This window comes from Pungitius pungitius, chromosome 2 (genome assembly GCF_949316345.1).
Source record: "Pungitius pungitius chromosome 2, fPunPun2.1, whole genome shotgun sequence".
Classification (NCBI taxonomy): domain Eukaryota; kingdom Metazoa; phylum Chordata; class Actinopteri; order Perciformes; family Gasterosteidae; genus Pungitius; species Pungitius pungitius.
The window spans coordinates 9757148-9782387 of NC_084901.1; the positions used below are offsets into that span (position 1 = coordinate 9757148).

General features: G+C 45.3%; 2 protein-coding genes across 2 annotated transcripts in view; both read left to right on the forward strand.

Moving 5' to 3' along the window:
• Positions 1-242: 242 nt before the first annotated feature.
• Positions 243-8480, forward strand: LOC119210808 (protein mono-ADP-ribosyltransferase PARP12-like). Its single transcript, XM_037461186.2, is given in 13 exon segments — positions 243-651; positions 1491-1626; positions 1820-2585; positions 2679-2732; positions 2855-2981; positions 3417-3582; positions 4213-4336; positions 4432-4528; positions 4610-4688; positions 6776-6906; positions 7056-7207; positions 7385-7643; positions 7645-8480. Coding segments are annotated over 13 exon segments (2610 nt in total). The 5' UTR covers positions 243-379; the 3' UTR covers positions 7892-8480.
• A 4337-nt stretch (positions 8481-12817) lies between these two features.
• LOC119210077 (synapsin-3-like) overlaps positions 12818-25240 on the forward strand; it is a 68589-nt gene continuing 56166 nt past the window's right edge. Inside the window, exons 1-3 of the mRNA XM_037459693.2 lie at positions 12818-12965; positions 17903-18426; positions 23551-23608. Coding sequence (XP_037315590.2) covers positions 17963-18426; positions 23551-23608 — 522 coding nt within the window. The 5' untranslated portion in view covers positions 12818-12965; positions 17903-17962. The remainder of the gene's footprint in view (positions 12966-17902; positions 18427-23550; positions 23609-25240) is intronic.

Here is a 25240-nt window from a genome sequence, read left to right on the forward strand (position 1 = left end):
TGATATCTGCCCTCAATGTAAGGATCTGTCACGTGACCCAGATGGCTAATTATGCGCATATAACTCCAAATACTTATTTATGACGTATCTGCATTTACAAATGTCTAAAAAAAAAGATGTATTACATTCAAACACGTTCACGTCATGCCCTGCCAATACATAAGTGAGATGTTTTTATAACACGACGGCGCTCCCCAGTGGAGGAGAGCAGCGTTACAGCAGGAATGCCTGCTTATTATAGAGCTCCGGTTAAGTTTCGGTTTCCAATCATCAGAAACGATACCGTACTTCCTGGAGCAGGGAGGGCTCTGGACTCCACAGTGTCCGCCTTGTTTCCTTTGACATTGGAAGGAAACAAGGAAAGAGCAGGGCCGACACCATGGACTCCGAAATATTGAAGTTCATCTGCGACAATCAAGGAGCAGTCGACACCGATTATTTGATGTTTAATCTCGGCTCGGGCGAAGCTATTAATGACGTCATCCGTAACCAGGAGAAATTCGCTATGTGTTGTCCCTTCGGGCAGCCGAAGGTGGTGGCCAGGACCGAGCTGAAGATGTGCAGAGTCCGAGATTGCGAGTGCTTCTGCGGCGCGCTTCACCTGTGTAAAAGGTTCCTGTTCACCGGATCCTGTCCGCTCAGTCATGGCAGGTAAAGAGATGCCTTCAAGTACGGGGCTTAACGTGAAACCAGGAGAGGCCTGTGACTACTTGTATATCTCAGTTATTCTTTTAATAAAGAGGTATTTATTGTGGAAATCCGAATAATCACCATCTTTTAAATATGGAAATATAACTTCAGTGGGAAGGAGACCGTCGGTGTTGCGTTTCGGTGCGTTTAATGACTTGTTTTGAAGGCCACACGTGATGCGTTCAAGTACCGTTGGTTTGTAGGTTTCCCCAAATCCGCTGTCATAAAAACCAGCGCGGGCGTCATGTTACAAACTAGTTCAACACAATGAAGTGTGATGGAGCTTCAAAGTTCAAATTTGTGCTATCTGGGTAATAGTCAGACTATTTGTTAAACCCTAATTTACAATTTAGCTAATTTAACGTTACCTCTGGTCGAGAGTTAAATGAGTCGGGTGAATTCCGGTATATTGGCACATCAGGTCATTTGGGACCGGAACAGGAAAAAGCTTTTTACTTCTGCCTTGAAAAGACTAAGTTAGGAGTGCTAATACATTGCTTAGGTCCAAAGTCACATGAGATAACGTTGGGGACATCACACAGGAGAAGTAACTTTCTTTTTCCTTATGCTGTCCCAAGTTACCGGATGTCCAAATACACCAGAACTGTTTAGCATATTTCACATAGACCCATATGAAGTGATGCTCCCACAAGATTATTTTTTGTATCACACCAATACACATCTTATTATATTACCTTTATTTACGGATAGACAGACGCGCTAATATTTTGCGCAGGGGCGTTATTTTTAAGCTCAAACCCACTCATGTGCCATGGGTCTTTTGTGCTCTTTGATGACAGGATGGGAGCCAAATTCTCCCATCAGCTGGACTCCGATCACAACATGCCGTTGCTGAGGAGCCATGACCTGCAGAGTCTTAACCTGACTCAGCTGCGCACGCTGCTGCTGCAGAGTGACAACTGGCTTCTGCCTTCCGTAAGTTTCATCCTCAACCAGAGCAGGTTTTGTAGTTCACAAAACTGATGCCTCGTGCACACAAAGGGACACAGATTCTGAAGACACCATTGCTAGAGACCCTAGCGTTCTCTAAAGTAGTAGAAGTTGAATGACCTCATGTATACCTGTGTTAACGATCCCCTTTCTTTGCTTACTCTTCTCCTCTAACCAGATATGTCGCAATTACAACAATGGCGGCGGGGAGTTCGGCCTGTGTGGGGATGGCCCTGGTTGCAAGAGACTGCATATCTGCGAGAAGTACATGAACCGCGACTGCAGCTGTGTCAAGAACCATGATTTTAATGCTCCCCAGCCACACAAGAGCCTGCAGGAGAGAGGCATACCTGACGACCTCATTCCCTCCCTGAGGTCCATTTATGGTAATATGTTGGCTATGAAGTACATTGACAGAAAGGGCGATAGGGGCAACTCCTCCACTGTCGATGATTGGAGCGGCGGCGATGGTGGGAATTCAGAGCAGAGCCAAGGGTACAGAGGGAGAGGTGGTTACCGAGGCAACAGAGGCAACGGAGGGAACAGAGGCAACAGAGGCAACAGAGGCAACAGAGGCAATAGAGGCAATAGAGGGAATAGAGGCAACAGAGGCAACAGAGGCCAGAGAGGTTGCAGCGCAAACAGAGGAGACCATGGCAACAACCTACTGCGGCAGGAAACCTCTTCCCCCGATGACATCAGCGATGACCTCGACTTTGACGATTTGGATCTGTACAGCGAAGATGGAGCGAACAATGTTCGGCAGCCGCTTCACTTCTTCGCCAGGGAGAACTCCGACGATGCTCAGAACAGAAAAGCCAGAGGGCGCGGCGAACAACGGGGCAGCCATGTCAACTCCACTGCCGACATCCCGGGGGCCGTCAAGGGCGATGCAAAGGGGGCCAGCGGTCCGGGTGGACAGCAGAGGCCAAGACCCGTGAGAGGTGAATAACACCACCTGCAAACCTCGGGGTCGGGGGTTGGGATGTTAAGCTATAAACAAATTCAAACGTGCACTTTTTGTTTGTGTGCTTCAGATAAAACGGAGATATGCTTGTACTTCGTCAAAGGACGCTGTATACACGATGACGGTGAGTGATCGGTGACACAGCGTCATAGCGGAACGTCAATAAATGCACTAGTTGTGCGGTTGTCACAGGTATTGTTTTTATCTTTGAGGCTCATTTGGGTGTTGTGACCGATGTGTTCTCAGAGCGCTGCTTTAAAGTGCACGTCAAGATGCCGTACAAATGGGAGGTCAGAGAGGACGACAGGTGGACCGCCTTACCTGATAATGAGGCCATCGAGAAGGACTACTGTGACCCTGAAAAAACATACAGGTACTTTTGGGATGTTGTTCTTTAACCATCTCAATATGTATATAGTGGGTGGGAAAAACCATTTCCATTCATTTTAGAGAAAAAAGCTTATAATTATTTCTGCTGATTTGCTCTAAATATTACTATTCATTTTTTTGTAGTAATACTATGTCTGTAGATCTGCAGGTTGTATATGGATATACGGAAAAGTCAGATATAAAACTCCTTTTAGCCTTTCAACACGATCAAGTGGAAACAACATATTTTGTAAAATGAATAAATAAAATCCCAAAACAAAATAAAACAAGTATCTTGTTTCTTTAGTTTTATATCCTATTTGTTGGTTGGGTGGGACTGAAAGTATAGAAGAATGAGAGAAGCATTATTTTACAGGAAGAATTTGTTTGTCTATTATGGCTTTTATTAATGGTTTCTCTCTGGTTGGCTGTATTTTAGTTGCGGCATCACACCAGTGCATTTTGACACGATGACCCGCGGTTCGGACAAAGTGCGGCGACTCTCCACCCCAAACTCTTTGCTCGAGCCGACCTTCCTCCTCACCACTGAGTGGGTTTGGTACTGGGAGGATGAGTTGGGGAAGTGGAACATTTACGCTTCAGCTGTGAGTATTTTCAAGTTGGATTTAGCACTACACACTTGTGTAAGTGTGTTGATGTGAGTGCTGAATATCCTGTGATCTGCTAAAGCTGCTCCCGTCACATTTTCTCATAGCAACAATGGATTTGTTATGTAATGGTGTAGAGATATTATTCTGAAGTGGATACGTTCAAGGTGTATATTATTTGACAACGTTTGATCCAAGTTCAAAGTCATATAAACTCCGTAAACATTGACACAGTTCCTCATAGATAACGGGGGCGAGTTAGCAAACACAGGTGCAGCACGGAAAAATAGCATCAGCCGCTGCAGCCTACAGTTTAATTGTGGGTATGCACACTGACAGGAAGCTAGCCGAGCTGATTGGGGCCAAAAAGGTCAGTTTACCTCTTTTTCGGAGACCTTTTGTCCAGTCGGGCCACCACCGTTAATGCAATTCACTGCAGCAAACTCACTCCAAAGGCCTTTACATTGCATTATGTGTCATTTAGCTGACCCTTTTATCCAAAGTGACTTACAATAAGTGCATTTCAACCATAAACATATACATTTGCCACACAATGAGAAAAATAAAAAAAATAACAACTGGTGATTGGTCGTTGGTCACCTTTTCGGCTTCTGTCCTGTGATCCAGGGTGCTGGACGCAGTGTGGCAGCGGACATGGACAGCTCTACTCTGGAGCGGAAGTTTCTGAGCAATGACAAAGACGTGGTGAACTTCACCGCCGGTTCACAGTCATACTCACTCAGCTTCCAGGGTAAACACATGTTACGCAACAGATCTCTCCGTCCACACTTCGGTGCATTTTGGAATATTCAAGCAGTGCTATAATCTTTTTTTTCTTTTTCGCAGACATGATGCAAACAAACACGCAGTACAAAACCCAGAGGCTCGTGAAAAGACGGCCCAAGTTTGTTTCCGCAGCCGATGTCCAAACACAGAGAGTGAGGTACGACATCTCAAATGTACTGTGTTGGGAAACACTCACACTAGAAATAATCCTGATCCTACTTTTCTTTTATGACCACAGAAGGCCAGCTGTTCAACCGACTTTCAGCACCATCCCCAAAAACTGGGACAAGACGCAGATTCCAGAAACAGGATACAAGGTATGTTGAACACAGCACACCTTTGTGTTCCTGGCTTACTTTACTGTAGCTTAAGTAGCCAAATCCAGACTATAAGATCTGTGATGACATTATTTGGCAGTGGGACGGCCCTGGCCGCCTTCCTTTCAGGCGTTGGAAGTGGGCGTGGCAGAGGCTCCTCAGGGGATCGGCTTCCCCTGGAGAAATCAGTGGCACTGGCAGTACATGGGCCCTTTGTGCCAGTGCCTTCTGTTAAAAGCCTTCTTGTGCTCAGTTTGTGCCTCTCTCCTTCCCGAGTCACCCATTTTGTGTTTATCTAATGGTTACTGTTTGTTTCCACACTAAACAACTTAATCAATTTTCCCTCCTGCACTTAACTACACTACAGGGTTTACTGAAACTACATGCCAATATTTGTAATTTACTTGGTTTTTTTGTCATGGCTGTGCATCGTGGTTCATGACAGGCAGCAATGTCAAGTTTACAAAATTAGAACTAAGAACTAAATTAGAACTCTAATTCTGTGTAGAGCATACAGGTAATTGTGGACACTGGCAGTAATACTGTTTCCTAGAGGAATGTATTGCTTTCTTTTTTTCTATTTATTAGGGGTTGATAACTCCTTTTAATTTCAGTTGTGGTGCCCATCAACACACTTGTATGCGATGTGGCACACTAATGTTAAATAATGTGTTTGTGTAAGTATGGTAAGCCATAGTGCAGACATATCGACATCATAAGAGGAGCTAATGGCAGCTACTTAGCAGTGTTCATGGCTCTAAACAAAAATGTCCCTTTATTGCAATGAACTTGTTGCTGTTGTTTATCAATCCCAAATTCAACATCCTACTGCTGTAAGTACTCCAAATGCGTATTAATCCACTTCTGTAAATAGTCCCCAACAAATGCATGGTTCTCTGCTGTTTCAGTAACGTTAGATAAATATTTTAGAACCCAGCTGTTACAGGTTACTTTTCTTTTATCTTTTATGTTAACATTACATTTATTTCCCCACGGCTTTCATTCAAACCTGCTCAAACACGTCACCACCTCAAAAATACGTTTTATATTTTCATTTTTTACAAAAATCACAAATAATATATTAAAACGCTGGCTAAGATGGAGAGACATCACCCCATGGAAGGCTTGAAAAACAGGGAGACGCTGTGTCATTGATGTGAAGTCTCTGAAACCAGGCCACCGTCATCCTGTCCAACGCGCCGCACCTGTAAGCAAACCAAATCCAGCAGCTCTGACCTGCAGTGGTGCTGATGTGTGCCGTCTCCAGCCAAGACAAAACAACAAGTACTGCAGTTTGTTGTGCCAAAAGCAGTTATGATAACAACAACACGTCCATGTTTCCACACTGGCTACACGTGTTCCAAGTGATACGTCTGAGAATGCTTCCTCTCAACCAGCGGTCTGTCAGTGTGTTGATATGCCGGCTGTTATCTATACATTGAGTGTAAAAGGCTGGGACATGCGGTTTCGAAGCTTTCACGTGGTGTTGCTTAATATCTGCAGTCGGGTGTGATTGACAACGTCGGCACATTTCACTCGCTCTCTTTTTTGCAGCTTATTAATTGGTGCCACGCAAGTCATTTACATGAATACGCACAGGAGACATGACAGGGCGAGAGAGGGAAACAGCAATCAAAAAATGATATAAATACAGATGAGAATACGGAAGAATAATTAACAGGCGGAACCTAAACACTAATATTTATAATCATCACTAGAATCATCATCATTGTACTAATTATTATGGTAGTAACCATCAGCGTCATCAGTGTTAATCATCAACTTCACCATGGAAAACATATATAATAATAATAATCATTACAACATCATTGTAATAAAAATTGAATATCTAAGGATATTGCCAAATATCACCATTGTTTTATATCAGTCCTAATAATGTACCATATTTAAAAAAAAAATAATCATAATCATAATTTCAAAAAATCCGTTGCTGCACGTGTAAATAAACGTATACTTATAAACTTTAAAGGTGAAATGTCAATGTTCCCAATGTGTTTCTGTGGCTATCAAATCTGAGAAAGCTGTACGTCTGAGTAAAAATGATTCTGTTGGCGTGTGTTTTCCAGCGAGTCCCCCTGCTGCGCCTCTCGGAGGACTTTAAGGAGCTTGAGAGTCTTTTCTGTAAAACTATGAGAGGCTTTGACATTGTGAAAATAGAGAGGATTCAGAACAAACCTCTTTTGGATGTCTTTCAGTGGTACGTATGTTTTTTTACAATGAAGAAATAACCCTCACCGTCTAATGGCCGCATATTAGTATTTATTATTGTATTTTATAGTTCAAGTTGGTCAGCACTCATTCCTTAAAGTATCAGCTTTACCGTTTCTGATTCAATCCTTAATACAGGCAGAAGAATCAGATGAAGAACAACAACAACGGGCGCAATGTGACGGAAAAACAGCTTTTTCACGGCACTGACCCAAAATACGTAGATGGCATCTGCCACACCAACTTTGACTGGAGGATCTGTGGACTCAATGGAACGGTGTTTGGCCAAGGTGAGATGAAGAAATATAAAGTGTGGGCCATTTACTGATTTGATGACAAAAGTCGCTTTGGGGTTAGTCAAACAAATTAACGAACTAACAAATTATTCTCATGACCAAACTACCTGGTGTCCTTTCGCGGCACTACAATAACCCCGACATCTTTTTAATCTCTGTGTCCCAACACAGGTAGTTACTTTGCCCGGGACGCCAAGTACTCGCACAGCTACACCGGTGACTCTGACGTCAGGTCCATGTTCGTGTCTCGGGTGCTGGTGGGAGACTACACCAAAGGGGAGTCCAGCTACCGCCGACCCCCTTCCAAGGACGGAGGGGACATCAACTTCTACCACAGCTGCGTGGACGACGTTTTGAACCCTTCCATCTTTGTGGTGTTTGAGAAGCACCAGATCTACCCCGAGTACCTGCTGCAGTACAGGGCCACGCACCCACTCGTTGACAGGTACGCGGCGGTACCCGCGGCCGAGACCGTCTCAGCCCATGGTGTCGGCCCAAACAACCAGCGCAGCCTCGCTCCGACCCAGCGCCTCAGCTACTCCACCCAGCGCACACTCGTTCCGACCCAGCGCAACCTCGTACGATTTTAGCACACCGCCTTACTCGACCAGCAGAAGTCATGCCCCAAAAGCGCCATCACCTCCGTTGAAGAAAAATGATAGCTGCGTGATTGCTTAGGGAAAACGGCAAAATATCAATTCACCTCAAAGTAGCCAAGCTACTATACTAAAGCAACTTTTTAATTTCCCGGGGGAAAAGACTTCTACTAAGTGGGGAGTTGTGTGGGTTTTCCGCCCCCCCGCTGTGGTTAAGTGAATGTCGGGCAGCAACAGGACGACAAAATTGCGAGATTGTAAAACCTATTTGGAAGCTTTATGAAAACATGTAATTGGGGTTCATTTTGTTTCCATCTAACATGGAATTTCACTTCATAGGTGTGTGATGAAAAATAAATTGAGGGATATTCATTTGAAATCAACGGACATTTCCTCAGGATTCAAATCCTCGTGCTTCTAATCAGAAATACATGCTTCATAGTTGTTGTTAAAGCCAGAGGTTCTGCTGCGTAGCTCTAACAGCAGAGAGGGAGGCAGCATCCTGGGCCAAAATACGCTATCACACTAATGGCTTCATTCAAATAAGGTTTTGTTGTGCACATGCGGGCTGTTTGGAAGTTAAATCCCTTTCGAGTGTGACTATCTATATACATCAGTGTTTTCCGGAGCTTTTTATTTTGTGTATTAAATCAATGAATAATAAAACTGCACACAGAAGCAACGTTTTCATTTTCGTTTTGCATCCAATGGCCTCGCTTGCTGCCGTTGAAGCTGCAGTGCTTTCTCTGTCCGTCTCGTAGGTGAATCGGAAAGGCCCCCAGCGGTGGGGGTGAGCCTTCTCTGTGAAATGAGGCGGCGCATGACATTAGACATACGGCCTTCACTCCCCCCCCCCCCCCCCCCCCCCCTCAATATACATACACTAGCAACCGCCTCCTGAAAATCTGCAGTGTGAATGTGAATAGTTTTTGCATCTTCAGATGATACTTCACTTATGGATTTAACTGAAATCTACACTTGACTTTATGCAATCATTTATATAACTTTATGAAGAGGAATTTGTTCTAATCTGAGTGCATTTTTTCCACTCAATGATGGTATGTATTTTTTCCAAATAACAAGACCACCAAACCTTGGTGGAGCATATTTTGTTTGCAACCAGAAGTGACACAAGAATTCAAAACGTTTGATCAACTTCATTGAAATGGAAACACTAAACATTTTAGACTTCTGTCAATCAATTGTCATAGAAATATAGACAAGGTTTTGGCACAACCCGATTGTGTAATAATGATCTATTTTATCGTTTGACCAAAAGCACGAGAACCTTAATTATATGGATTTTTTGTAATGTACCTAAAACTATTAACTTAAACTACTATCTGATTGGTACAATTTAATTGTTTTTGTTTTACTGTTTGGTCTTTGAATGAATATTTAAATGTATGTTGCTTCATCTTTTTTCCTTGTGCTTTTTTCCTAAGTGCTTTTCACTCCTCCTGTCAGTTACTACGAACCCCCCCCCCCCCCCCCCCCAGCACTATGTAGTTTCTTACCGTTTCTTTACATACATGTTTATACGCAAATAAATACATCTAACACAGCGTATGTGACGACTTCCACTCATGACCAAGTAATGGTGTCGACCTGTCAGTCCCGAGCCACATTCTGCTTTACTCTCGTTTTTCACAAGAGGACAATTCTTTACTAAAGCAACATGAAAAGAGAAGTACAGTCTGCTTTCCATACAATCAAACCTCTGGATACTTGTTGCTTGTTGGTGGACGACTGTAAATGGTGAGAACCAATGAAGAGCGTTGCCTTCTCAGAGCAGCGAATGACGGGGCAGCTCCGATGGTACGTTGGATTTACGGAGGATCATCATGGATCTGGACATTGGATTTGGCCAACACAACCAGAACATCCGTCTCTCTGACCACCTGTGCTCCATTATGGGTTTGCTGCCCATTTAGATGGAGCTGTCCTCTGGGTAAATGCAGCTGCTCCCCGCGGGACGCGGCAGCCCACCCAGAGGCGGTGAACATCCAGTGACATGGAGCAGCCCTCTCCCTGCCGGCTGCCAGGAGCTCCCGGGCCTCGGGCATGTCGGAAAATCAGCTCCGCCGGCATTACAAGAGCTTATGAATTAAATATGACTCCTTTCCCTTGTTTGCGCGCAACCCTGCTGGTGTTTGAGGTGTTTGTGTTTCTGCTGAGTCACAGCCCTTCTGTTCCAGCCGATGGAAGAGCGCTAGAGCGGCAGAAGCCCCCGGGGGGTCGAGAGGAAGTGAGTCAGAGCTTCATTTGGCTGATAGCAAGCGGGGGGGGGGGGGCTTGTCAAGTTTGTGGAATGGTTGTGGTGCCTTTAATAACAGCCGCGGTCAGCAGATCGTGACCGTAGATGTGCAGCCTCCGTAGATAAATGCAACACCTGTCGATCAGCCGATCACTAAAGGTTGAATGGTACCTGTTGGCAACAGGAGGGAATTGCTTGTGTAGGGAGGTGGGGTTTGTAAATGCATTTTTACCCCTTTAATCCAGGATGCAGAATCATGGTTGACTGTGTCGAGCTTAGTCGGAAATAACTTGGTTGTTAGTTATCCCACAACTTTGCTACGATAAAGCGTCCTTCTTTAAAGGGAGCAAACCTTGGAAAGTGTCAGATGATGTCATAATGCTGTCATTGGGCCCAGAGAGCCCTCTCTGATGGTATTACTTTGAAAAAGATGTCTGTAAGTCAGCGGATAATATGAGCTGAATTGAGGGAGTGATTTGTTGCTGCTGCACTTTTTTGTATTTCATCTTCCCTTCATCACTACTTCTTCCTTTACTATTCTCATTGTTTCTTTTCAGAAAGTGGTCTGTCGGTAGAACCTTGAGTTTTGAAAAGAAACGCAGCGGATAATTGGGATGAGGGGAAATGTGTTCTCAATGTAATGTGAAATAAGGGACTACTAATCCTGTGAGATTGCCCCCTCAGCTTAGTTTCTATTTCCGTGCGGCTGCTGTATACGGATGTGTCTCGCTGTGATTGGATGACAACATTTGCGCTGCACTTTGGGGTGCAGCTTGTGCTCTGCTCTGTTCCTGTCTCAGCAGCAACATTTGATTCCCCCTTTCAAGAGAGATCAAGGAGAAATGACTGCATTCAAGGCAGAGAGTTGGTTGTGTCATAATTCATGCTGACGCTATTTAGCCCATTGAAGATGAAACATTTGGTGTAACATTACATGTGGAATTAATTAGTAGCTATCGCAGCATCTGTGAACATTTCCTTCTGAGGGCTGGAAGGTGGACCAAAGCTTCTCATAAAAGTCTAATTAGCTCAAACACAATCCCGGGATTTGTATATTCCTTCAAAGAGCTCCCCAAGAATTCATCCAGTTTTTCTTAACCCAGCTTTGTGCTTATGATCCTGTTGCGTAATCATTCGACTGCAGACTGTAGTGTCGTGAAAAGGCTCTTTGAGTTCTCAACGTTATTATGAACTTCTGAAATAAAACGTAGGATTCCGTATAACTATCTGTGCTACTAGCGTGCTGTACAAATACATTGACCTTTGGCCACACAGAGAACACTTATTTGGGGGCGGCTGACTTTGCAACCAACAGACAGGAGCTACACAGCGGCGCCAGAGTGTGTCCCCCCCCCCAGAGATAAATGACTAATTATTACCCTCTATTACATCAGCGACAGCTCAGGGTTGACGGGTTCTTCTGTGCCCGAGTGCCGTTTTAAAATATTTACCTGTGCTGGTAGCAGCCTGACCGATACCAGTGGACACGGAGCAACGTGGCAATGCTTTGGGGGTCGTTTAGATTCTCCACTACTGAAGAATTTATCTGACTCTCTTTAGTGACTTTTTGATTCATGACTCACCAGCGGGCTGTTTTGTGCATGGTGGTTAGCATACAGTGTATGTATGTATTTTTTTTTAACATAAAACCATTAAAACGCGAAGCAAAAATGATTATGGGAGATTTGTGCCAGGGGGGGGAAGTAGATCCACCCCCGGTTTTCTGGAAATCAATAGAAGAAATAGTTTGTGTTACCACATAGTTTTGAAAAGCCATCCACTCATCCCCCACAAAAAGAGATACATGAGAGGTAAGCACATTTTTGCTAAAAAACAAAAAAGATGCTAACAGGTTTTTTTAATTGGAGTGTCTAAACAATTATAGGCAAGTTTTGAAAACATTTTACACATGTTTTAGTGCTTTCACAAGCCACACAGTGGAGTTGGCATCTCCACTATGGCTATCTGAAACAATTTATTTCAGATCCAAAGGTATTATTCTCCGGGATGCACCACCAAAATATATGTACATCCTTAAGTTGACGGCATTACTGTCATGGCCTCACTTTAAAGTCACTTTGAGTAAAAACTGACACAACACAACACAGCTCACTTTCCTCTACATCAAAGTTTTTTTATGGCATGATCTAGAGAATAATTATGTCAAAAGCTAGTTCTCTTGCAACAACAACGTTGAACACAAAGTAGTTTTTATGTTATTTGTTATAATGTTTGTGTAGAAACGGCCCAGATGGAGCTGACAGATGGATAGTGATGGTTGTTAAAATGAGGTGTTTATGAGGGCACAAACGAAATACATTTATGAAAATATGATTGATTCCCAAGAAGCATAAACCATGTTGTTACAAGAGTATATACAAAATACATATATGTGGCAAATAAATTACAATTACTTCTACTACTACAAGTCATATGGTTACGTAACACACAGCTGTGGGGGATGTTTTGCTAATTATCAAATCAGAATAACATCTGTTTTACACTCTCCATCTGCAGCAAATGTCCATTTTTTGTCATTTGAATTAAATGATGGATTTCAGCGGGATTTTCTTTTTTAATTGTATTGCAGTTGTGTAATTGTTTCGGTTGTGAACCATTGTAATGCTTGTCCACACACGTTTGTGTGATGCTCAGTTCCTTTCGATAATAAAAGCACCACGGACTACACCCCTCATGTTCCCGGCATGCATTGTGGAGAGAGAGAGAGAGAGAGAGAGAGAGAGGGGGGGGGGTATTTGGGGGGGAATTGGCTGGGAGGAGGACCACGGACCTGATCGCAGAAGAAGAAGAAGAAGAAGAAGAAGAAGCAGCATCATCGGAAGAAGAAGAAGAAGAAGAAGCATCCTCCGCTGCTTAGTCATCCCACAGAGCCGCTCAGGTAAACCCTTTGTGCGGATCTCCCATCCTCCCTTTACACGTCTGTGTGCGTCGGGCGGCGCTTTTGGGAGGAAATGATCCGCTCCACGCACCGAAGCTCGCGTGTTGTCAGTAGCGTGTTATTATCATGATGATGGGGGGGGGGGCGGGGGGGGGGGGGGGGTCTGTAGTAGGTCTGCGCAGGGATTCCCTCAGCCGTATCCCTGCAGCCTCCGGTCCTTTGGACTTGGGAGAGGGGGAGAGGGAGAGAGGGGGGGGGGGAGGGGGGAGGGGGGATCCATTTCATGATTGTGACAGCGGATTGCTATGCAAAGGAGCCTTTTTTTCAATTCCTCTCCACAGTTTTGGAGGAATCAATTGGAGAGATGTCTATTGAGTTGTTTATTTTATGTATTGTCCACTCCCCTCCCGCGAGAGGCTTGTCTCACATTGCCGTTGATCGATTGAAATGTAGCGATATCTGGATCAGAATGTGATGATGGATGTTTGCTCCAATCGCCGGGCTGCTGTCCATCAACTCGGATCGAACAGACCAGACGCGTGTCTCTTAATTAACGACGTCTGTCCATTGCAGATGGAAAAAAGTTTCATCTGGCTTCCCTTTTAGTGAAGCTGCAGAGGATGCTGTGCATTTCCCCTCGAAAAATAAATACAATTAAATATTAATCACACTCATCTGTCTTGTCTCCGCACACATGTCCTCAGCATGAACGGCAGGATGCCGCCACTAATGATCCCTTTTTATTCATGGGGACCTTTAGAGTCACCCTTATCAGCTGGTCTGTCTGGGCCGAGTGGACACTTTGATGGAGAGACAAGTTGTAGTAATGTGGGGGCTGGTTTGTTGTGAATGGAGCTACTTTTTTTTTTTAATGGAAATGATTCATCAGCAGCCTGTTAGTCATATCGTAGATGTGACTGGGATGGACGGCGCGTCGAATGAAGCAGACCTGGAGCTTTGTTTGGGAAGTGATGAAAAGCAACAGTTCGTTTGGTTCTGAGAATTCTAGTCCAAACACCTGGAGGGTGGGAGGGGGGGGGGGGGGGGCAGGGGGGGGGGAAGATAAGTGGTCACTCTACGCCACATGGCTTCTTCTGCTGGGGGGCCTGCCCTGTGTCGTTGCCTTTGCGATGGTACTAATGTAGTAATGTGGCGTCTGCAGTGACTCGGCAGCGACTCCTCGCCTCACCAGCCCCCCCCCCCCCACCCCCCCCTCCTGCTCCCCCCTCTCCTTGCTGCTGCTGCCTCCGCAGACCCTCCGAGGCCGCTGAGTCGCCGAGCGCGCTCCGTCACCGCAGTCGAGGTTCCCAGGATGACTTTCTCAGCGCCCCTCAGACAGATAAGGTGTCGGGCTCGGGGAGTCTTTAATTAAAAGTGGACCATTGTGTGGTTAATAAGAGCGACGGCTCCGTTTTCTAATTAAGTATCTTTCTGTTCCCACTGGACAATGTAAGGTCTCTCTGAGACGGAGCGAGTGTGCTGAACGCATTTCACAGCACCGGAATCAACAGCCTCGGCCTGGAGTGTCTTCACAAGCTTCCTTTTTACAAGTTTTTGCAACGGGTGATTAAAATAAGCAGCGGGCCTCTCCTCACAGCCTCCCACAACAACATAGCACCATCTCCCCTGCAGACGTCGTGCCACATCTGAGGCGGTGGCATTAAATAGCCTGGCTTATAAATTCATGTCGCAACTGAAGTGAGTTAGTTTCTATGGGTGTTTGTCACAGGTCGTACCGGAAGGAAAACAGCACTGAAACCATGCATCAAATGTTTCGGCCTTAAATGGCTGCACACTCTTTGAAAACTGATTTAAGGACTTGGTGATTCCTTTTAGTGCATCATGATATAATAGTGAGAAACAACTTAACTGATTCATTTCAGTGCAAACTGAGTGCTATGAATTCCTTGAAATGCAAAAGATAACATGATGTTGACATAAAATGTAATGTTGGTGGTCTAAAATTGATGCATTCCAATAGTGCAGACAAACGTAACTTTCAAAAGAAACGCAGCAAAAATTATGGATTATTAATACTAAACATCAATTATCAGCTGTTCAGATTCAGAACCGGAAACATTTATTCCTTCCTAGCCCGGGCTGTCAGGAATAATAACAGCCAAAACGTTTGCCTGCTGGACAGCAGGGAGTCACACACTCGGCCCTTTGGGATGGTGACAGGTTACCAGTGTTGGGCAATGACCCACGACCTGGCTCTGTGTGGGACGTGAGATGGGTTCTCGTCAAAGCATTTATAAGGATGATGTCATTGTGTATGCTCTTGTAAACATCATAAAATGATGAACACATCTAAGTCAATGGTATTCATTTGAAAAAATACAACCATACTTCCAAAAATAGATCCACATGGTTATTCTGACTGTACAATTATTGAGAAGCACATCTTTCGTTCTAAAGCAACCATTGAGCCTTGAGTACGCCTCATAGAGGAAATCAACATCTGTTCAAATCTTATTTGAAAATGCTTCTTTTTGCATCATTTGGACTTGAAAGGTGGGAAACGACAAATCTAACAAGCGGTGGTGTGAACACGATATGTGACACATTCAGCAGATCATCGGGATGAAATAAAACCAACAAACTAAACGGGACTTTGAGACCAGCAGGAAAGAACTCAGACAAGGTCTTCAATCACAAGATGTTGTAGATGAACACACAACGCACTAAGCCCCCGGGGGGGGGGGCGGGGGCCCATCCTGCTCTCCCCCCTCACCATAGAGCAAAGCCTGTGATTACTGCCGAGGCCTTTTTCTGCTGTTGGGGTTCCTTAGTACTACTTTAACATGTCCTCCTCATCCATTTGCACATGCAAATACCATAAATGCTTTTTTCTATCTTTATTTATATGAAGCGTTCTCGGTAATTTCTTTCTTTGGCTAAATGCGAGGCTTTAGAAATGAAGATAAAGGGATTCTGTATTTGCTCATTTAGCCTGAAACTGGCCATTTGGCCAATGTTTTGTTAACCTATCGCAGCACCAGTCTGACTAATTAATGGGAACAACGTGTGTGCACGCAGTTAGACTCATTTTATTAAACCCTCACTGGAAAATGGGTTCTCCGTTTATTTTTTATTTATTTTAGCATGCACGGGTGACACATACCAGCGTTGCCATGCCACTCTCAATCACGTCATGTTTCAATCACGTCAGTGGGATTCAATGTTTCACCTTTTTCCTCCAACACAAATAGGATTTATAGCAGTTTATTTCCCTCTTGATCTCATGAACACACGTGTCTTGAATACAAAGAATACTACTACACTCTTCAACATGACGCAAAGTAGTATAAGATACTCATTTACATGGGATTCGCATACTGATGAGGAGTATTATTATTATTATTATTAGAAGTATTATTCATGTATGGAATAACCAGAAAACATGTTTTATCATGATATATGTTATTCCTTTTTTATTATTGAGAAATTCAATGACCTGTTTGGGGCAAAAGGATTCTTCCCACATGGTCGAGCCCTTTATTAATCCCAGCGGAAAAATACGTGACAATATTCGCAGGAAGCCTACTTTGCTCCTGTTTCAGTGGCGTTAGATCGCCCAGTGGCTCACAGGGACGCCATTTATCCGTAATCAACACATTTGCACTATCGAATCAAAGTAAACAAATGAAATAACTTCCCCTGATGTTCGAAGGCTCGCAGACATTTAATCCCTTTAGCTCAGTGGGGCCTTCTGGAGTCTTGCAGCTCACATTATTGTTTTCGCCGCCCTGGTTTCTCTCCCCCACGCGCCCCATCCGCTCGCTTCCTTGCAGTTCGATGGATAAAGCCCTCTCCGGGTTAAGTAACCGCTTCCTCTCTCCCGTTCAGGCTCAGTCTGCTTTCCTACAGACGCGAGCCGGGAATCAGCGCTGCGACTTTGCATCCCGCGCCGCTGTGTCACTGAAGGATTTGCTCGCTGTTCCCGTCCCACCCTGTGTGTGGGGAAATCTAATTTCATGCAAATCAGCCTCAGCAGATTCATAGCTGCACCGTTTCTTCAATATAACAAGCTCTCTCTGCTTTTGTTTGCCCCCCCCCACCCCCCCGCCCGAGCTCGGCATTTATTTCCCACGTCTGACTGTTTGTCTCATTCCTGACGTTCGCTGATTGGTGTGAACTTTCAGAAGGAAGAAAAGTATCACAAGATTAACAACACAACGAAACTGTGATAACACAAGGCTCACCGCTAATTTCTACAGCTACTCTCTCTCTCTCTCTCTCTCTCTCACTCTTTCTCTCTCTCTCTCTCTCTCTCTCTCTTTCTCTCTCCCTTTGTCTCTGCAAACGCACACGTGAGATTACGTAATATGTACTGATTGCAATTGAATCACACTTTGGCCAGTTTGGAGCGGTGGGGTTGTGGCCCTTCTCTCCCTCTTCAGTGTAGATGGCTCTATTGGAATGTGAATGAGAAAAAAAAACTTTTCAACGTTTCATTTTGCAAATATATTTTCAAGTAAATTAACTTAAAATATTAAAATTGAAGAAGCAGTACCAAAAAATTCAACAGGAAGTTTTTCAAACCATTTTTTTGGCCATCTCCATCTCTCTTTATCTTTTTCTCTCCCTCCTTTTTGTTGCGCTTGTCTGCTTGTGGGGGGGTTTGAACACAACACATGTCCTAAACGTTTGTGGCTGTGTTTTAGCGTTGGTGATGAAGCCGCGACCCCCCCTGTCAGCCCACCGAGCCCTCGCCGGGGGTTGCGGCCCCCAGTTTGGGGACCACTGGGTTAGGTAGGGTTTAGTGTTTTGGCTGCTTTCCCTGCAGTGTCTAGAGGTGGGCGTGGCTAATCAGCTCAGGTTGCCTTCAACAACAGATTGTTTGTTTTTTGTCTCACTTGATTCTCATTACAACAAGATGTTACAAATAATCCTAAAATAGTCCTTTGTCCCCACCACCCCTCCCTTTATTGCAGGATTCCAGGCATTTTCCGCAAAATCCTCCTCTGGCCTGAGAGACTCACCAGCCCGACGCCATGAACTACCTCCGCCGCCGCCTGTCAGACAGCAGCTTCGTGGCCAACCTCCCCAACGGCTACATGATGGACCTGCAGAGGCCGACCCCTCCGGGCTCCTCCACCTCCTCCACGTCCTCCCCCGCCTCCCCGGCCACAGAGAGGCGGCAGCCCCCGAGCGCCCCGCCGCCGGCCTCCAACGCGGCCTCCAACGCGGCCTCCAACGCGGCCTCCAACGCGGCCTCCAACGCGGCCCCCAAACCGGCCCCGGGCGCCGCCCCCAGCGCCGCTTCGGCTGCGGGCGCGGGGGGGTTCCTCAGCTCCTTCTCCAGCGTGGTGAAGAGCGCTCAGATGGCCCAGAACGTCGCCGCCGCCGCACACGCCAGGTCGGCGGCCGCGGCGGCCGAAGGAGGGGGTCAGCCCCCGAAACCTGTCGTACGCAAGCCCAAGATCCTGCTGGTCATCGACGACCAGCACACAGACTGGTGGGTGCACCTTTTCTTTGCCTGTGTGTGCGTGTGCGCTTGGGTTGTGTGTCACATTTTTCTCGCATTTAGAAGATAAATGATTTCATTTGTGAATATTAATGATGCGATTAGTTTGTCTCAAAGCAGATGAGTAATAGATATTGTATTTCTTTTGCATGCATTAGTTTGTTTTTTTAAATCATCATACGAGCATCTCACCGCTCACTCTGTAGCTTTCCTGAATTGGTAGTAAGCTTAACGTCGTCTTAGCACATGAAGCAGAGAAGCATCTGAGAAATACAGGATGGCAGCTCGCCCTTTGTTTTCTAAAGGTCAGTGTGTTTAAACTGATCAGTGGACATCCCGTGTCCCTCGGCTCTACTTTAACTCAACCTGTGCGGAATCTTTACAGCATGCAGTCATTTAAAGAAGGCAATGAAGTGTATTTCCCAAAATGTTGAGGCGTCAGAGAGCTTGTTAGTCATCATCTGGTGGCGTATGAGGACTTATTGTGGAGTGTTGAAATGTTTACTTTTCACACAATGTGCTCCACTGTTCCTTTTTTTCAGCTTTTGTTAAATCAAAAAAATATTCTAGTAGTATTGAAAGAAGTGACCCATTTAATCTTTCACGTCCTTGTCTTTTGTAGGCTGATACCATGGCTGCCATGGTAACGGGAGGGAGGGGCTTTCCTTTGTAGTTAATTGCGAGGAACTTTAATGGGAAGAAACCGGTTCATCGTTTAGCAACCACGCATACCTGTATGTTGGAGGTCTATTATTGCAGCTGAGACATGCAGCAGCCCGCTACATCACGTCGGTCCCACACAGTCAATAAGCCGCTCGTGTGTCCCCAACCACATCAATATCACATCACAATACATTCATCGAATAAACCTTTGGCCTAAAGCTTCTTCTTCCATTAAACAGCTAATACACATAACATGTCCTACATCATCATAGTTCATTACATCCTAAACATAATATTTAAGGGCTGGGCTTTCCTATCTGTACATCTACGACATCTATTGCCCCTAAACTGGAGAAAAGAGGAACATTTAAGCCTCCTTCCTCCAGACTGAACATCATGGATGGATGTCAGGTGTACGGTATTAAACAACTTACAAGATGTACACTGTGTTTAGTTCATATTAGAGATATTATTCTAATATAATAATGTAATAATTAACATCTAATATCACACAAACTCTAATTCTACCACTAAGCATGATCACATATTTGATTGTTTCTAGCTCTAGGCGTGCTCTTCTGCTTGAATTATAACATATGCGAGGCTCTGCTGAGGGAAAGTTGTGTCTGGATTAAAGCCCCCCGCCGACAGCGCAATGCATTCTTGGAATGGGTTTATTTTTGCATCATTTATTCTTCTTTTAATTGATTTGGGATGGTGCAGTTTGCCAGTGACGATGTGGATCAAGCTCCAAAAGAAAGTCGGTCCTGCATTTCCAATAGTCGACTTGATATTGCTAATAAGCATTAGACACCACACCCTTATTCTTTCAGACCTCCGGTCTCGCTTTCTGTTCAAAATGTTGATTCTCAAGAGCGAGATGATGACAAAAGACTCTAGCTGGTGTCATCGGGGTTACTTTTTACATTGTGGGTCTCTGTCAGTGCCCCTCTTAACTTATTATTGCCTTAGTGCTGGTTGTTAAACCTTTATTGCTGGATCAACCCCTCCACGTCTGTCTCATTTGTAAATGGAGCATAAATCCAAGAAATATTTTTAATCAATATACAGTGTATTTCAATAAAATAAAAGAAAACCTTTTTTATGGCCACTGAGTGTCACTGTAGTCCAATCTTCAACTTGCTGTGAGGTTTCTTTGCAGAAGTCAAGGCGCTGGCCAGCAGGTGGCGCCGTGCGATAGGCTCTGAGGTTGATATGACCCACTCTGAAATAATCAGCTGCAGCAGATGTGATGTGCAGCCGCTCTGCTCTGTCACACCCTGAAGCGCTCTGCTTCACACTCATGATGCAGATATTGTTGTAGTGTCGAGTCCACGCTGAGAGTTGACACCGATATTCAATTTGAGGTCTCCCGTTGCTATTTCATATTTCATACCTGGGACCGGAGGTTTTTAGACGAGGGGACCTCCTCCTGGGGAGTTGAACTAGGTAGATGAGAGGCCATAATAAGTGATTAGTAGTTGTTTGGTTTGCTCATCATTGCAATCAACGCTCGCATCAGTCGCTCTTCAGGATGGCACTTCCACCCCATGACAACGATTTGTGTCCAAAACTATGCTTCCTCTGAACATGATGCAGAGATGTTTTGATGTCATGTCATTATGTCTGGTGTTATAGCTGTATACATGTCACTATTTGTGTTAGGGGGGGGGGGGAGAATAGCTGGTCGCTTTCTGGTGAGTCCACCGTAAGCACATCTTTGAGTTGCTAGGCAACAGCTCGGGTCCATGTTTACTTCTTGTCAGCAGATGTTATTTACATCCCCTGCAACAGGATACGAGGGGAACACATACTGTACATTAGACTTATTAAAGGCTCAGTTTCGGAAGGCAGGCTGAGTGTACTTCTTCATGGGTTGAGTTTGTACACAGGACTTAGACCTTCATAATAAAGATGTAAAAATCTCCATCTTTACATGACGACACCTGTAAAGAAATGGCCTGGAGCGGCCATTAGAACCAACACTCAGTGGACGCTATGAATAAAATGCGGATGACTCGTAGACACAGTCTGGTGTGTCCGTCCCCGTCCCGGGGGTTGCATTTTGCCGCTGGGCATTCCTGCAGAGAGCCCCGGGGTCTCTGGGGAAACGCTGGTCCCTCGCTGACAGGCTTGGCCTCCAGCAATGACTGAGGCACAATAGCAGCTCACAGCACTGAGGCAAAGTCTCCAGGAGCATCCCCACGACCACCACGACAATCCCTCCTTCTCTGCCCTGAGCCGTGTGACGACATTTTCATTCTGTGTCAAAAAAAAAAAAAAAAAAAAAAAAAAAAAAACACTGTCTCACAGGCCAAAAAAGAAGCAGAAGATCTTGTTGTGGGAGTTGTTAATCCGTGCTTCACTCTTCCTGACGCATCGTGAGGACTTGCTTGGTTCATTTGTGTCCCACAATCCAGGGATCCAAGTGGCCAAAATTAAAAAAAAAATGTTCTTGAGACCTGCACTGGTAATAACTACACTACTTGCCTTAATATGATGAAACACTTTCTTATTGCTACCATGCGTGCTTCATAGGAGAAAACAAGCCAAACCATCTAGAAAATCGCCTTCGAACACAGAGCAGTATTAGCACAACATCAAGCTTAGCATAGTAGAACTAAATAGAAACAATAACTACAAAAGAACCCTGGAGGGGGGGCATCTGGTTTTGCCAACATACATGACTCACATACACATACTGTAAATGGGCTATAAAACAAGGAACATATATTCCTGTGGTAATGTGTGCATGGTGTTTGTACAGCGGGCCTGTGGACGGGGGAAGCCCCAGACCAATTTGTGGAGAACAATGTTTACATTTGGACACTTGAAGCACGCCGGCGAATACGTCAAATCTAAAATTAAGAAATTGTAGAAATGGTTTGTTGTGTCCATCTTAAATGTATCTCTTAGGCACGCCTGGAAACGCATACCAGCTATTTTTCAGCCCGTGAGCCCGAGGGTCCCGGATCATCTGTACGGTGGGAGCATCACTTCTCTAGCATTTAGGTCAGTCACGAAGATTTACGGCCTCCCAAATGACAGGGAAGGAGATGGGGGCGAGACCCGAAACAGCTGGGAGACCTTCAGAACAAGACCCGCCCCCTAATGAAGCGACTTATGGGACGGAGCGGGTGAGAGTTGAAAAAGAGTGAGGACGAGGAGAGGAGATGAGTGGAGGGGGTCTGAGGATGATGGGATTGTGCTGCGAAAGGATAAAATGGGCCTTTTGTCGCGGCCCGAGCGGCGCCGTGAATCCCAAACAGCCCGTCCCAGTGACCGCCAGGCCTCAGCGGCACCAGGCTCCGACCTACAGCCCTCTACTGATTGTTAACCGCCCCACGCCTGCAAGGGGTCAGAGGTCGACCCAGTTGCATTATAAAGCTCGAGAAAAACGCTTCTATCGGCTCTTTTAGTGAGTTGTACACCATGCCAACGATGATGTCACACTTGGGTCCAATACTGAAAAATAGCTGGATCATTGTCGATATGTAAATCTGGTATTGCTATAACACATTTCCATCTGTGTATTTATTGGTCAGGTTTTGTTTGAGGTCCATGTTTAGGACAAGCCGTGGACATAATGCGATGACCCATAATGAGACATACAGGCTGTGTAATAATCGGTACTGTCCCCAGCCTGCATCGCTGTTTCTGATTTATAGAGTATCTCGACATCTCGGGGATTTCCCAGTAAGGTCACTTTCAAGCCCCCCCCCCCCCCCCCGCCTTCAACGTCCATTTGGCTTTGGAAATGTCAGAGACGAGGACAGTTGCGCCCGGTTGAAATTGCAAGAATCCGATCGCTTTTGACCTCGGCAAAACTCCAAGAAACGAGTTTAGCGGCGCAGCGGAAACCTTCCGCCGCGTTTTTTCACAAACTCCAGCTTCCACATGTTTGTTCTCGCTCAGTGTCAACACTGCAGGTCCGATGGCCGGGGAGACCGCTCTGCCAGTAACTCGGGAGGTCACAGGTTCCGGGCCAAAGGGCACGGGCGCCTTCTGGGTGACTCCTGCGTTTCCACTACAACGGAGTGTTTCTCTCCGTTAACGGCACTTTATTTCAGCAGTTACTCTTCGCCAAGAGATTCTGTTTACCCCGCACGGTCAGATGCTGCAATTATGGAAAATATGAGTCATTACTTTTTTCTCGCTCATAAAGGTCCGCTGAGATTTCATCTCTCGTCCAATAAAATAAACAAAGGGATATTTTAAGGTTGTTTTGACCGTTTGGAGCACACACACACACTGTTCGGTGGGTGCCAGGGGGGGGAATCCAGATGTTGAAGAACATCAACATGTGGATTGCTGCAATACATCACAGAGTACATCACAGTTTGATTGGTCTCAATCTTTGCCTTGTTTCATCTGTGTTGTCTCACCCAGTGTATGAAATGCATCCTTTATTCTTGTCAATACCTTCACAGTTTGTCTTCTGTTTCTTTGCAGGGCGAAGTTTTTTCGAGGGAAGAAACTTAACGGAGAATATGAGATCCGGGTGGAGCAGGTACGGTGCGCTTAACATCACTTCCGCCTCTTTATATATATTCAAACGAATCATTTAAAAACTACGAAATGCAAAAGCCGCATTGCATGAACTGATATTGTAGGTGACCTCCTGTTTACGAGATGATACAGTGTGTTATTTTCAGTAAGAGAACATAACATTATCACAGCCTCTTTTCCTAAACAACTATAAAATCGCCTCTAAGTGTTCTGCACATATCTCGAGAACTGTTCATCCGGTTCAGCTCATACTCGGCGGGTGTTTGGCCGGGGACCCCCTGCCGTGCTCTGTCGTATTTGGTACAAAGCGTTAAATGGCAATACCAAGAGCCAATAGGGCCAAACAGGCAAACAGCACCAGTGAGTCTCTGTGACTGTTATTATTGGACACACTTCCTTTTAATTTCTTCAAAGCTACTTAACGTACGGTTATGCATTCAAGCTTTACCATGAATGAAATGTCTTGGTAAATATACTGATCAACTTCCTAGCCATGTATTATTAGAATATCAATAGCAATCGCATGCCGTTGGGAGTTAATAGCCAGCGGTGGATTAGCTTAGCTTCCCTTAGCATTAAGCTGATTCAAATACGCCTACTAGCTCCCCCAGAGAACGTTAATCCACGGGTTATGTCTCGAACCAAAGTCTAAGAAAATAAAACAGCCCTCCCTCTAGCCTCTATGCCAAGCCAGACCTAGCCAATCCCATCAGAGGGACGCGCATCAGTCTCCCAGAGCACGGGAGCATGTGTTTCCCCCGACGTCGAGCCTTTCCTTTGAAGTCGTTTGATTTTAACGCAACACCGTGATGCCAACATCACATACAGTACAGTATGCACAGAAATATGTGTCTAGACGTGCAGTATTTACAGTGTGCACATAACATCTAATTTACCTCAAATAGCTGAAACACTTCTACATCTGCAAGCCATTGTTGTGCTGGTAGTCCTCTTTGAAAGGTAGTGCTGGGTTTTAACGAGGGAGGGGAAAAAAGAGGACCACAATGAGCCGGACCGGTGGTTTTATGGGCTGTTTGCTCAGCTCTGTGCTGTTGTGGTCCCATCGTCTTCCTGGAGTGGGAGTGGGTCGAAGTCAGGGGAGAGATCTACCTCTGAAATGTACTATTTAAAGAAATGAATTTGGTGTGCCCAAAAGAAAGTGACTTCGGTTGATACCCACCAGCCCCCCAAGCCGAAAGAAGTCCAAAATCTCACCCATAGCTACCCACTGTGACCTACTTACATCTTTTTGGACCCTCTGCACTTTCCCAGAAGCCCCTCCGCGTCGGGCGATAACAAGTCGCTCGCTAATTGCCTTCAGCAGCCAGACTCTTCGTAGGCTGTGTGGGCACCTCGCTGAGAGCCTCGGGACGATGGAAACACCGTCTCTGTGTGAAAAGTTAGCGACACGCTGAGACGATCCCTTTCAGGGACTGACAATAAAAGCGGCGGGACCCACTGCATGCTCTCCCTTTTCCATTTAATTCCACTTCCCTGTACCCGGCAAACAGTTTGACATCGAAGGACTTTTTTTCTTCTAGAGACCAGCACTGAAAGCGAGGGGCAGCGGTGAGGTATATCGACCTGCTGTAACCTGCTCTACCTGCTAAAGCTCATATTATATTCGGGCAGT